This window comes from Eptesicus fuscus, chromosome 24, assembly GCF_027574615.1.
Source record: "Eptesicus fuscus isolate TK198812 chromosome 24, DD_ASM_mEF_20220401, whole genome shotgun sequence".
NCBI lineage: Eukaryota > Metazoa > Chordata > Mammalia > Chiroptera > Vespertilionidae > Eptesicus > Eptesicus fuscus.
In genome coordinates this window covers 3,436,194-3,451,105 of record NC_072496.1, presented here as the reverse complement: position 1 = coordinate 3,451,105, position 14,912 = coordinate 3,436,194, and the positions used below count along the sequence as shown (strand labels likewise).

At 44.5% G+C, this 14,912-nt stretch overlaps 1 protein-coding gene across 2 annotated transcripts in view; it reads left to right on the top strand.

Moving 5' to 3' along the window:
* The window catches only part of FMN2 (formin 2), a 128,006-nt gene that overhangs the window by 58,433 nt on the left and 54,661 nt on the right, over positions 1–14,912 (top strand). For both annotated transcript variants that reach the window (XM_054713012.1, XM_054713011.1), the window contains 4 exons: positions 6,154–6,215; positions 13,226–13,317; positions 13,483–13,612; positions 14,731–14,877. In XM_054713012.1, the coding sequence (XP_054568987.1) occupies positions 6,154–6,215; positions 13,226–13,317; positions 13,483–13,612; positions 14,731–14,877 (431 nt within the window). The remainder of the gene's footprint in view (positions 1–6,153; positions 6,216–13,225; positions 13,318–13,482; positions 13,613–14,730; positions 14,878–14,912) is intronic.

Genomic DNA, 14,912 nt, shown 5'->3' with positions numbered 1-14,912 from the left:
TTTCCCAGAGCAGTTCATCCTCCCACTGGATTTTGACACATCCACAAAAGTAATACAAGGTAGAGACCTGTAGCAAACCATAGGCTGAGATTTGTCCATGGAACAAACAGCCGTGACTTAGCAACCTGGTGGCTTGGACGTCTTCCCAGCTGGCCTCCACAGACCCCACCTCCTGGTGACTTGCAATGAATAGACTGAAACAGGGGTCACGTCCGAGATGAGGCGCAGAGAGAAGGTGGCCCTGTCTCGCACGCCCTCTGCACTCACTCGGAGGGAAGCTGGTTCCCTCTCTGGAGAGATCCATCTGGCAAGAAGCTGAGCCAGGCTCTCGGCCAACAGCCAGTGGAGAGCCGAGGCCCTCATTCTGGGGCACCGGCCCCTGCCATCAGCCACGTGAGCTGGGGAACGGCTCCCCCGGCGTGACCTCCCTCGGAAGCCTCAGCCCTCGGCAGCACCCTGGTTGCCGTCTGATGAGGGACCTCGAGGCACAGGCACTCAGCTTAGCTGCTCCTGGATTCCCGACCCACAGATGTTGTGAGACGAGAATATGTGTTTGCTGTTTTAAGCTCCGACGCTCCCGTGTCACCTGTTCTGCAGAAACGGACAACTCGTGCCCTTGGGAATAAATGCCAGTGGGTTTTGTACCTTGGGGGTCTCTACCTCTAGGTGAGCAGATCACACTGGAGGGGAGAGGGATGCAGGCCAGAGACCACAGTGGTAGGGTAAGTGCTCAGGGCTGATGGAGGGGAGGGGCCATCAAGAGTAGCCCCGAGGCCGCTAGTCCCGTCCCATCATGGGACAGGATTTAAAAGGAAAAAGAAGCCCTAACCAGTTTGGCTCAGTGGATAGAGTGTCGGCCTGTGGACTCAAGGGTCACAGGTTCGATTCCGGTCAAGGGTCACAGGTTCGATTCCGGTCAAGGGCATGTACCTTGGTTGTGGGCACATCCCCAGTAGGAGGTGTGCAGGAGGCAGCCTGTCAAAGTTTCTCTCTCTCTCTCTGTAAAAATCAATTAAAAAATATATATATATTTAAAAAGAGCTATTTATGGTTGCAAGTTTTGATTATGGAAAGCAAATGTTTCATTCTGAGCCTAATTTTCATCTCGCTCCTTCTCAGCTCTGTCTCTAGTCTCTCACCAGTATGTTCACAGATAATATACATTTTAAAACTAATTATATAAATTATTCCAAGGCTTTTTGGCTGATCCTTTTTACTATAAAATGGCTAATTTTCCCCACATGACAAGCAGATGCTGGAGACAGAAGTTACCCTCAGAGAAGCTCAGCATCTTGATCGAAGACACACAGCACGTTGATAGAAAAGCCAGGAAGAGTAGTTCTTCCTTACCACATCCTCGGCATTTTAAAAAAGTTTTAGGCCCAAACATAAAACTGCTGTCCCTTTCATCTCGGAGTGATCATTAACACTCGGTCAGTCACGGAGTCGTTTAAAGAGTGTAGAAACCTCCCCATGTTTCAATCCTGGGAAGTTAGCATGCTTTACAAATAACTGAAGAATCTTCTCATGTGTAAGAGAAGGCCGGAGTTTTTTCTCTCCACACCTCCTCCGTCCTTGCACCCTTCCACGTAAAACAGAACAGATGCCCCTTGGCCCAATTGAAATAACATTTATTGATCTATAACTATGGGAAAGTAATTAAGGCCGCTTTATAGACCTGCCGGGGAATGGAGGGGTGGGCATGTGATGAATCCCAGACAAAGATGGGTGTTCCTGAGTGTCTTAGAGCCGAGACTGGGAAGTACGTGTGAAATACTTGGCCTCTAATCAGAGGTATAATCACATTAGCATGTGCTTGAATATTAGAGAATAAAACGGCTCGACTTAAAGATTCATGACTGAATTTTGAATTTATGTGTGTTATTTATGTTAGGCTAGTGCTTACTAGTTTAAATACGAAATAAAAAAGGACAGAGTATAATTAGACAGCCAATCGCTGTATGCCAGACTGTACATTTAGTTTTAGTAGTTCTTCGTTCAGGCCAAGAGTGCCAACCCTTAATAGAGGCAGTTGGAATTTTCCCTTTTGGTATGTGAGGGCACTAAAATAGGAATAGAAAAAAAAAAAAAGAAACTTGTTTAACTTTGGGTTAGATAATAAGGCTTATTAGAGACGGAAGGGTTGATGGAACTTGTACGAAAACTTGAAGAGGGAAGTGATGTTAACCAACCACATGCCAGATCCTTTTACTTGTTCCTGCCTTTGGGCCTCACACTAACCCAAACATTGCCGATATTTTCTGTTACTTCCTTCTCCCCTTGCCCCCATAAGGAAACTAAAGCTTGTCAAGGAAAGTAACTTGAAGTAACGTAGCAGCAAATAAAAATTGGAACGTAAGCGTAGTTAAGTTTGATTCCATGGTCTACGTTGCTTCCATATCAAGAAACTATTCCATGAAAGTCATGCTCCCTTTTGAGGGAATAGAGGGAAGATCACCTTAATACAATCTCAGATTCTCCTCCCAAAGAAAGTTGAAATCTAGGAAAGCTGACACTGCTGAGCACCTGTTTTCTTGAATCCTTTACTAACTAAAAAATTTTTACCCACATGTATATTCTATATAATAAAAGCCTAATATGCTAAGTGTCCGGTCGTCCATTCAACTAATCAAAGCGTAATATGCTAATGATGTGCTAAGGCCGCTCAACCACTCTCTATGATGTGCACTGACCACCAGGGTGCATCCAGTCGACCAGTCGACCAGTCACTATGACGTGCACTGACCACCAGGGGGCAGATGCTCAATGCAGGACGCTCCACAGGGGGAGCTCCACTCAGCCAGAAGCCAGGCTCACAGCTAGTGAGCGCTAAGGATGTCTGACTGACGGCTTAGGCCCACATCCCCCAGGGAGTGGGCCTAAGCCATCAGTTGGACATCCCCTGAGGGCTCCTGGACTGTAAGAGGGTGCAGGCCAGGCTGAGGAGACACCCTCCCACCAGTGCACAAATTTCGTGCACCAGGCCTCTAGTATTTATATAAATCCCTTCCCATGGCCATAGCTAGAAATCTGATGAATAGAAACAAAAGAGACTTGTTTTAACTTCGGGTTAGATAATAAGGCTTATTAGAGACAGACGAGTTGGTTGAACTTTTACAAAACCTTGAAGAGGGAAGTGATATTAACCAAACCACATGCCAGATCCTTGATGAAGGCGGTCTCCACTCATAACCAGTTTGCAGCCTTGCCGTTCCAAATTGTTGTTACTCCAGGAACTGTTAAGCAGCCTAGCGAGCTGGGATGGCCACTGAGTTTTAAGAACCACTGCGACATTTGCTGAGGACACGCGTGAATGCGTTCTCTTAGTGCCTTGATTTTAGAATGTTATCAGTTGAAACTGTACCACCTACCTAATCACAGGAAGACGCCACTAAAAATTTAGGAACGTGAGTTTCATTCCGAATCCTGATTTCCAAAGCGGTGAAATGTGCTTTTGATATTGAGGAAATAGAGCCCGTCAATACCCTCAACCCTTCTCAAATTGCACATTTTACCCTTACTTTCTATCTGGAACTCTCTCATTGTATCCCTTCCTCTGCCAATATTTAATCTTCCTGAATTTCAGCTACTTAAGCATGAGTCTATGGTTTTGTCAAAGCAGCTGATTCCCATTGAATTGTGTTAGCATCTCCAAAGTGTAAAGCCAGTAGTGGGAAAATTTTATGGAGCTGCTTTCTATTGAGATTTTCTGTGAATGATTAAAAAACGAGGTTTTCCTGGCTGGCGTGGCTCAGTAGTTCAGTGTCGACCTATGAACCAGGAAGTTATGGTTCAATTCCCAGTTAGGGCACAGGCCCGGGTTGCAGGCTCGATCCCCAGTGTGGGGCGTGCAGGAGGCAGCCAATCCAGTGATTCTCTCTCATCATTGATGTTTCTCTCTCTCACTCCTTCTCCCTTCCTCTCTGAATTCAATAAAAACATATTTTTAAAAATGAGGTTTCATGGGTTAGAAACTTGTGGACTTACTTAGGGCCATATACCTATGCTTAGGACTATAAATCAATGGTTAGGACCATATGGCCTTTATTAAGATATTCTTCAATAGCTGATACTGCATGAGTTTCAAAGATGAGAAACCTCAGTACAATCACAAGTAAGGCTTTGTGTGGGGAAAACCTGTAGGAATAATATTATGTTTTAGAATGATCGATGAAGCCAGAAGACAATTGTATCTTTGGTGAGTTTTGACTTGAGTATGAGTAATTTCATTGTGTTTCTTTTCCTTGTTCCGAAGATGAAATGGTACACGAAGTTGACTAACTAGCATTTCTTTCAGAGTTTCCCCCATCCATCTTTTGCTAAGTCACCAGAGGAATGTAGAAATACTTGATTATTAGCTAATGAATTTTGAAGTCCGACCCTTTGGATTCACCCTAAGGTTTTCTCCAGGGATAGTCTCTGTACACATCCAAAGGGAGTCATTTCGTACGTGAGCTTGCTATCTTTATTTGGGTTTTCTGCATTTTGTTATATTATTTATAGCCAGGTTCCTCCCAGTGAAAACCATTTGTTCATCCCTTTTGTTTAATTTTTGGAATGTAGTCAAAGGTAGTGGGGCAGTGTTTTTACTGCTTTGAAACACAGTTTGTTTTAGAAAGTTGCCCTGTGCAGTCTAAGGACAGAAAAGATTTGTCTGAGAGTCTTAACCAAATTCTTAGGTTGATATTTGAGACCTGATATTTTTGGAAATGGAGATAGTGGAATATTATTAGGATGGAAGTATCATATTCTATTTGCTATGATATTTGTTGGTGAATCATGGGGGTCCGTTCTCAGCTTCGAGCAGAAAAGCGAAATTATCTCGGTTAGAATTCCCATCCATCATACGCGTCAGTTTCCCACGTGCCTTTCTTAATGCCTTCTTGGGATGTTGCCAGAGTCAACAAGAATTGTCTCGTGTACTTGAAGCTTGGAGAGAAAAGACATTGTAAAATGCCTCCGTTATCAAAACAAACACAACCAGTTTGTGATTATCCACTTTGTGATTTTCCTTCCAGAAATATTTAATTCCACAAGAGCTATGCTGGCTCCTTGGCACAAATCAAGGATCAGGGCAAATTCACCTCATTTCTAACTACTCTGTATGTAGGTAATACAGAACGCTTTTAATGAACCTGTGTCCAAACTGAGTTATAAAACACACGGATTCCAAAACCCAATACAACTCTCAGGCCACAAAATGCATTTAAGGACGTACTCCCAATTTTTGATGATCCATTCCACTTCTCCCTTGGATAAACATGGGTAGTTGGTATATTAAGAGTGGATTTTTAAGGATGCACCTGTGCTAATCTCAATACCATAATCAAAGAATTGTTCTTTCGTTAGAACAATTAAAACAAGTATCACAGGAAATGCATCTGTCGTTTCTACATTAAGCCCACAAGTTGAGTGATTAGAATCAACCGTTTCCTATGTAGGCAGACAGAGCAGTTAATCGATGTAAAACGGGGATGTGACAGTAAGAGGAGTGATTGGTCTGATTTTCTGCTCTGAAGCAAGTTTTCCAAATTCAGGCCGTTAGTCCTGGAAAGACACTCACAGTTTATCTTTGACTTTGGACTGGGCCCTATTTGTGAGGTTTTGTATTTTTGGAGCCGGTGAAAGCTCGCACTCGTACCTCCGCCCCTGCTGAAATCCCTTGAGCTCGGTCTTTGCAGGGGGGCAAGTGGATGCATTGAGGTGAACGCCCTACACTCACTGACTGCTGGGTCATGAACTCTACTCCAGAGCTGGTCACCGCTGCTCCAGATGGCCAGACCTCACAGCCCTAGCCGATTTGGCTCAGTGGATAGAGCATCGGCCCGTGGACTGAAGGGTTGTGGGTTCGACATCTGTTGTAGGCTTGATCCCCAGCCACAGTCGGGGCGTGTGCCAGAGGCAGCCAATCCATGTGTCTCTCTCTCACATCGATGTTTCTCTCTCTCTGTGTCTCTCCTCCTCCCTTCCACTCTCTCTAAAAATCAATGGAAAAGTATCCTTGGGTGAGGATTAACAACAACAGCCACACAAAAACACAAATAAATAAACAATTAATAAAAGAAGAAGAAAAAGTGGCCAGGCATCTTTTCACAGCTGGCTTATGGCCAAGTCATTTATGTTCTTTCTTTTGTCCTTTTTTTTTTTAAACAGCTGTTGTGAACTTGGACAATTCTGTGGTTGATCTGGAGACCCTTCAAGCTCTTTATGAGAATGTGAGTAATAGAAGGAACTGGAAGTGTGAGTATATAATACGTACACACTACTTGACACTGTACGCAGCTAGGCTTGTTGCTTTAAGAAGGAAATCTGCCCTAGCCGGGTTGGCTCAGTGGATAGAGCGTCGGCCTGCAGACTGAAGGGTCCCGGGTTTGATTCCTGGTCAGGGCACATGCCCAGGTTGCGGGCTCGATCCCCAGGGTGGGGGCGTGCAGGAGGCAGCCGATCCATGATTCTTTCTCATCATTGATGTTTATATCTCTCGCTCCCTCTCCTTTCCTCTCTGAAAGCAATCCTACCTAATAAAAGAGTAATATGCAAATTGACCGCACCTTTGCTACGCCTAAGCCGCGCCCACCAGCCAATCAGGGTGAATATGCAAATTAACCCAACCAAGATGGCAGTTAATTTGCATATCAAGACAGCGTAGGAAGAAGCCAAGCACTACAGAAGGGAGTGAAGCTGTGGAGAAGGAAGCAGGTGGGGCCGGCAGAGAAGGGAGGCAAGCAGGCGGGGCCGGCGGAGAATGGAGGGAAGCAGGCGGGGCAGGGGAGAGTGCAGCAGGAAGCCCTATTACAGGAATCTTCCTGCAAGGGGCTACTAGTGTGTGTGTGTGTGTGTGTGTGTGTGTGTGTATGTATTTTTTTTTTTAAAGCAGGAAATGTGACCTGGGTGCATGTATGTATGTAAGTAAGTATAGATTTGGAAAATGCTTTCTAGGAACGCACGGGGACAAGTGAGTCAGAAGCCAGTCTCTTTGGTAACGGCCAGAAAAGTTGGGGTGCGAGATTTCCAGTCCAACTCCTTCACTTCCCGGGCGGAAGCTGGGAGCTGGGATTTGCTGTCGGCTCACGGTGTGCCGAGCCGGGAGGGGGAGCTGTGGCAAGTGCCTGTAGTCTTGTTGCAACTGCTGCTCTGTTCTCGGCAGCCCCCAGGGGGCCAGTGAACGCTGGTTCCCGTCAGCGCTCAGAGACAAGCAAGTTGGAAGCTAGATCCTTGGGTGTAGGAGTCAGAAAAATCGTAGTAGCTAGATGTGCAGTTCAAACTCTTCCCTCCTCAGGGAGAAGCTGGATGTGAGGGAGAAGCTGGATGTGAGGGAGAAGCTGGATGTGAGGGAGAAGCTGGATGTGAGGGAGAAGCTGGACGTGGGGGAGAAGCTGGATGTGGGGGAGAAGCTGGATGTGGGGGAGAAGCTGGATGTGAGGGAGAAGCTGGATGTGAGGGAGAAGCTGGACGTGAGGGAGAAGCTGGACGTGAGGGAGAAGCTGGATGTGGGGGAGAAGCTGGATGTGAGGGAGAAGCTGGATGTGAGGGAGAAGCTGGATGTGAGGGAGAAGCTGGATGTGGAGGCACCCCTCCCAGTCGCATGGCCTGTGCTGATGGCGGAGATTATGACAAGGGTCTGCCTCAGCTTTTCCTACAAGTTTCTTTTCTTTTTAAATATATTTTTATTGATTTCAGAGAGGAAGGGAGAGGGAGAGAGAGATAGAAACATCCATGATGAGAGAGAACCATGGATCGCCTGCCTCCCGCACGCCCTGTACTGGGGATCGAGCCCACAACCCGGGCGTGTGTCCTTGACCTGAATGGAACCCGGGACCCTTCAGTCTGCAGGCCGATGCTCTATCCACTGAGCCACACCGGCTCGGGCTTGTCACTCTTTTCGATGTGAGCCTTGCTCACGTGACGGTATCTGCAGGAGGGAAAAGGGGCGTGTGCGCCCTTGGACTTGGCTCGGGTTCTCCTTGGAAATGTTTCAAAGTTGACTGTGCTGTCATAACTGTAATCATTACGTTCAGGTCTGAAAACAGTGTTTGAAAGGTATCTGAGTGGGATCTTAATTCGGCCTTTATTGTTTACTAATGGCATTGGAGGGAACATTTAAATTTTGTCTAGAAAAATTTTATCTAGAAAAAAAAATAAACCGGAGTGTAATGTTTAAACTCAGTTTGTTGTTATTAAGTATGTGAGGAATAATCTTATTTAGCATTCCACTACTTGTCCTCGAGGGCAAAATAACATAACTAACCTGAAACCTCTCCCATAAATACATGCTTTCCTTTTTGCCAGATGCTTGCATGCATGCCGTTTGGACTGTTTGAAAGCAGTCGTATTTGATCTCTGAAACAGATGGAAGTATTTGCTATACAAACCTTATTTAGAATATCAACGTTTTTTTCCCTCCCCTAATTGCATATGTTTGGCAGTGGGCTTTCTCTTCTAGATGTGAATGAATTTGGGGCGGCCTCCAAATCTAAACACACCCTAATTTCAAAAGGCGCAATCCCGAGCCCCCAATTCCTGTTTACTGAGGAGTTAAAACCCAGTGAAACTACGCAGTCACTAAATACACTACATCCTTCTGAGCTTTCAGGACCAAGAATCTTTCTGGTTCCCTCAAGGTTATTGACTACTAGAGGCCGATGTATGAAATTCGTGCAAGGGCTCGGCCCTCGCAGCTGCGGCTTCATCTGGAAGGTCATCCGGAAGGACATTCGGAAGGTCGTCTGGCTGTCCGGTCTAATTAGCATATTATGCTTTTATTATTATAGATGATTGAGTTCACATAGTAAAGACTCTTTATAAGCAGCTTATAACATGTACAGTTGATTCAACAGATCTTTTGCTTCTGATTTTGAATGCACCTATATTCTGTACTAGAGGCCCGATGCACGAAATTCGTGCAAGAGGCTCGGCCCTCGCAGCCCTGGCTTTGTTTGGAAGGTCGTCCGGAAGGACATCTGGAGGGTCTTTCGGCTGTCCGGTCTAATTAGCATATTACGCTTATATTATTATAGATGGCAGGTGGCTCAGGCAGGCAGTTCTGGTCTCCCAGCTCAGCGTTGGTGTGGCAGCTCGGGCAGCTCTGTGCTGCTCGGGGGTTACAGCTCAGGCTGGGAAAATGCAGTCTTACCAGGAAACTGCACGTGCCCTCCATGGGAACGGAGGTGAAGCTAGCTTAATTAGAGGAGAGGTCCGGCCCCAGTCTCTGATGGGTCTGTTTTCATGCAAATGAGGGCTCCATAGTCTCTCAGTTGATTGGTCCAGAAGCACGGTCCTTAGTGGTCAGAATGGAGTCACTCTGATTGGTCAGTGAAGATGCCAATGAGGATACAGTTGCGCGACTCTGATTGGACAGGGGAAGACAGTTGACATGAGATGCCAGGAACTCTCTTAGAAGGGTTGGTTGACTCAGATGGAAGGAGCACAGCTTTTCCCTGAAGCACAGAGCGCGTGAGAGGCCCCTGGTTGGCCATGCCTCTGAGACTCTGTTTATACATTTGAACCCACATAGCCACCCCGGAGTCCTCCTTAACAGGCACATTCATTCTCAGGGTCCACACATGGAAAGATGCCTGTGCCAAATTTCACACTTCCCCGAGAAATTCGGGTCCGGCTGCTGACCTAGGGGAGACCACGGGCCTGTCTTTACTATGGATTGACCTGAAACTAAGAGGGATCCAAGGTTTCTACTTCTTGGAAAGAGCGGAGGGGAGCAGCCAAAAGATCTGCCGCTGTGTTCAAATTCTTTATAAAGTAGATGGAGACTAAATTCTTCACAGACACCCATGATCTGGGGGATGGCTTTTATGTGTAGCTCCAGCTTTGATCCCTGCTGCTCTTTTTGTGCTTGTGTTTTAGCTCTAAATGTAAACCTTGTTGGGTCATGAAAACACTTGTTTGCCACTCGTTTTAATGAAGCTGCTTCTGGTCCCGAAGGCGGTCTCTCCTCAGAAGAACATGAATTGCACATCCTTGCGTGTGGTGTTGAATGATCATCAGCCTGCCTGTGTCTTTACCAGCCATTGTTCTTCTATTAACTGTATTCTTCTCTGATGGGCCTCTGGCTTCTCTGAGCACATTAACACACTTTTTTAGCTCGGTAGAGCACAGAGGGTATTTCTTGGAAATTTGCTTTTTTAATAAACCATTCAGCTCTCGTGGGAGGACAGTCTCGCCTGACACGTGTGGACTCAACATTTCCCAGTAATTTTCCATGATGGCAGGCAAGCAGGAGAGAAATAGTGCAGTTGGCTAGTCACCGCGATAAATCACCCCACCCCGACGCCATAAATGTTGACGATACCTCCTTTAAATCCCTTGATTCTGCGGATGCTACAGGAATGTACTTAAGGCTAGGAATATTATAGTTCATGGAGAATACTTGCAGGTTTGGCTTGGGCATGGTCGTATCAGGTAGAGATTTTCAACGGTAGTAAATGTTGATTGTTTTGTAAGTACAAGCCAAAAAGAGCCTTGGTTTTTTACAAATGCTTGGGTCATGACTTGAAATTATGCACGAACAGTAATAACATTGGATGCTTTTGACATATTAGCTTGAGAGGATAATTACCTTTCCTCCTTGAGGCCCATGATTGCGACAACTAAAATTTAATGTGCAATAAAGTTATTAAAGAAATAAATAGCCAAGTCTTTTTTTTTTTTTTAAGGATATAAAACTCCTATCAACCTTATTTAGGAGGTTGAATGATTCCAGATGGCATCTCATGCGTGTTTGGTTCTGGATTTCCTTTTGTTTACTTGCATGCTTGCCAATATATGGTTAAGTAGTCAAGATTTTAGTTCCCTGAAGAGCTGTTCAGCCCTTAGACATACGACTGTAGATTGCTGTGAGTCTGCAGCTGCCATTTTGCGAATCCCCCTCCGTCCTTGGCGTTTAAAGATATTCCAGTTATTCGTTGTACCTGGAGAAGAAAGATCTGTGCATTTGTAGAATGTGAATCTATGGACCATAGAAAGTGTATCTCTTGAAAAGGTAGTTTTCAATATTAGAGGAAGTATGAGTCAACAAATAGTATATAGACCAGCCATAAACTCTTTAATGTGTAATGTTCAAAAGGATCATTTAAATTGTCCTTTAAATAATGCAGGAGCATTTCCCTTTAAAATTGCTAAGAGATTCCCAGGCCAACACAATAAAAGCTATTTCATTCATAACATTCCTGACATACAGATTACCCCCCTCCCCCAAATCAAATGGTGGATGTCCAGGATGAACTGAATAATTGCAGGCTAATGTCATTAGTGCTGAGGTAGAATTCTGTGCTGAGGAGCCAACATTATTTGATGTTGCGGGAGCTAGGATAATCTTCATAGTTGGGCAATGTGTGGGGCATTCTTACATGGGAAACGGTAGGTAACATGTTTGAGAGAAAAGTTGAAAACACGTTCCCAGAAGATGGAGCAGTTTGATCAAAGGCATAGATGTGAAAAACTAGAATGTATTTTGGGTGGGAAAGTCTGTTTCTGGAAAGGAATACATAGGGGAATTGGAGTTGGAGTTGGACAGGGGTAGATCGGATTATTTTTTTGTTATGGAGTTGTATGAGTTCCTTATATATTTTGAATATCAACCCCTATTGGATATAATCTTTGTGAATATACAGGGGTGGGAAAAAGTAGGTTTTCAGTTGTTCATATGGAAAATAATACAATAATTAATGAATAATAATACAAGAAATAAACTCTGTTTTGTGTGCTCACAACTATAAACCTGCTTTTGCCCACCCACCATCCTCCCATTCACTTGGTTATATTTTTGTTTTGCTGGTCGTATTTTCCTTTGCTGTGCAGAAGCGTTTTAGTTTGATGATGTTCCATTTGTTTATTTTTGCTTTTGTTTTCCTTGCTTCAAGGAGAAATATCCAAAAAGATATTACTAAGACTGATGTCAAATAGTACTCTATCATTGTTTCGTCTAAGAGTTATGTGGTGGACCTGTGTGTCTTAAAACAACCCTTGCCTTCTCAACGTCCTTAACTTTATATTCTATCACACCGAGTGGCCAGATTATGATGATCTCTGAATGCATAATAATCTGGCCACTCAGTGTCTATCCTATATAATAAAAGGCTAATATGCAAATTGTCCCCTCGCCCAGGAGTTCGACCAGCAGGCAGGCCGGCCAACCGCCCATGTCCCCTCCCCCTGGCCAGGCTGGCCGGACCCCACCCATGCACGAATTCACGCACCGGGCCTCTAATATATAATTTATGGCAGGCTTATACACACACACACACACACACACACACACACACACACACTGAGTGGCCAGATTATTATGCGTTCAGAGATCATAATAATCTGGCCACTCAGTGTATATTACTCCTGTCAATGGGTTTGGTCATTATTAAATGCCATCTTGTTATGTGGCTTTAAGTGTCATTATGGTGTTATCTGAGCTCAATTATGGAAGTTTATGGACACTTGTTAATGAATGTATTTAGAAAGTGTAGTATTTGACTGTTTTGAAACATCTTTGTGAATTACAAAAAAAAAGACAAGACTACAAATAAAAAAAACCTCCAAAATCTCCATAAAGGAGAATAGAGTTATGATTCTATAAAGTCTTGTACCATATGTTACAAATGCAGACCCTCACTTATAAAGAAACAAGTTACGCTGATAAATTTTTAGCTCGATATTATACAAGGTTGGGAAAGAAAAGAAGCATGAGGCCTTTTATTGTATCCAGAAGAAAATTCAGAAGTATCAAAACCTTTTATTTTCGTTCCATGACTTAATAATTCAATAGCGTTTTTCTTTCCCCTAAGAAAAAAATATCCATAAACAACGATTGAAATAGCTAAATAAGTACCTTTTCCCCTCTAACAATCTTAGAACAACCGTAGGATCAAATTGAATTTCATTGATTCCTTAAGAAGAAATACCACTTTAACATGGAAGTCTTGCCTTCTGGAGGGTATTATAAACAGCTCAAGAGCAAGAGAAGACCGTGTTGCTTTAAAACATGCTTGAATAAATAAGTGTTTTGCAGATCACTGATCGTCAATAACATCACTTGGGAGATTTGGAGATGATCTGGTTTCCATTAAACATATTTACACTTTCACATGCCTCAGGAATGATGTCAAGCTTTACTACAAAGGGATGCTCAGAAATAGGACAATATAGAGTCTTGCTGTGCTAAGATCATCATCATCTAAGGGATTCACTTGACCAGATTTTGGCTTTTGATTTCCAGAGAGCACAGTCAGATGAGCTGGAAAAGATTGAAAAGCATGGCCGGTCCTCCAAAGACAAGGAAAGTGCCAAGTCCCTGGACAAGCCTGAACAGTAAGCATCTCTTAGGGCCGGGGCGTGGGGATCCCGGCCTGGGCGGGCTCCCTCCCTTCGGAAGATGCAGTCCCTTCTGTTCATCGCTGTGATGCGTGATACGGGCTTGCACATCCGTTTCTGTGAGTTACATCTTTCCCTCTTGACTTGGCTGTATGTCCTCAGGTTCCTGTATGAGCTGTCCCTCATCCCCAACTTCTCCGAGCGAGTCTTTTGCATCCTGTTCCAGGCCACGTTTACGGAAAGCATTGGCTCGATCCGTCGCAAGCTTGAGTTGCTGCAGAAGTTGTGTGAGGTGGGTTGTGGTGTGTGGGGAGCTGACGCTTGGATGCTGATGTTTAGTTGTGTTCAGGCACGTTCACGTCTCAGAAAAGTTTGATTTATTCTAAGGACTCAAAACATTTGGAGGCTAGCAGGCCCACGGAGGGGAACGTGACATGATTGAGCTTCGAGAACAAAAGCAGAAGTCCAAGTAGGACCACATGCTTGAATATGGTCATTGATGATCTTTTATGATTTCAGAAAGAAAGGGAGAGAGAGATAGAAACATCAATGATGAGAGAGACTCATGGATCGGCTGCCTCCTGCACCGCCACACACCGGGGATCGAGCCCGCAACCCTGGCACGTGCCCTTTGACTGGAATCAAACCTGGGACCCTTCAGTCTGCAGGCCGACGTGCTAGCCACTGAGCCAAACCGGCTAGGGCCAGAATCCTTACTTTTCATGGCCCTCAAATACATCAAACTCCCTATTAAATGCCATTTGAAGGCATTTCATGTACTTCCTGTCGTATTTGGAAGGGCCCCTCAATAACACGCGAATGATTCCAACCAAAGGATTTAGGATCAGCTGTACGATTCAACAGAAGATCAACAGCCTTCTGAAAACACAGAATACATTTTTTTTGACAGAAAAGAGCAATGTTAACATTTAAAACAGTTGGTCCCAAACCAATAGCACCAATGGTTGTGGTTGAAAAGTAGTAATAAGGTGTTAAAGGCACATTTCCAGGGGATGTGACTTGCAAAATGGGGTTAAATGATGTGATTTGGAAGACGTGAGTATGGATTTTTCAGGGATAAATCTAAACTTGGAGGTTTATCTTTGGAAGTATGTCTGGGTTTCCCGCCACTCTGCCATACATTTGTGATGCTGCGGAGGTAGGCACCGTTAGGCTGATAGCAAGGACATTATTTTGTAGTGGCTGTCATCGTGTAGCCTTATTTGTTTCACAGAAACGGCCTAGATTTCTTCCTCTTGGAGACACTCCTCCTCAAATATAGTAACGGCCAATAATAAAGTTTGGGTATCACCCCAAATGATTCGTGTCATATGAATATGTGCCACTGACTGACGGTAATTCAAACAGAACTTTGTATCAGAGAGCAATGGTTCTTCATTCTGCTCACAGACGTTGAAGAATGGGCCCGGCGTTCTGCGGGTGCTGGGTCTGGTCCTGGCCTTCGGCAACTACATGAATGGCGGGAACAAGACTCGGGGACAGGCCGATGGGTTTGGGTTAGACATTCTTCCGAAGCTGAAAGACGTCAAGAGCAGTGTAAGTATTTTGTGTGAATGAATGTAGGCAAATTG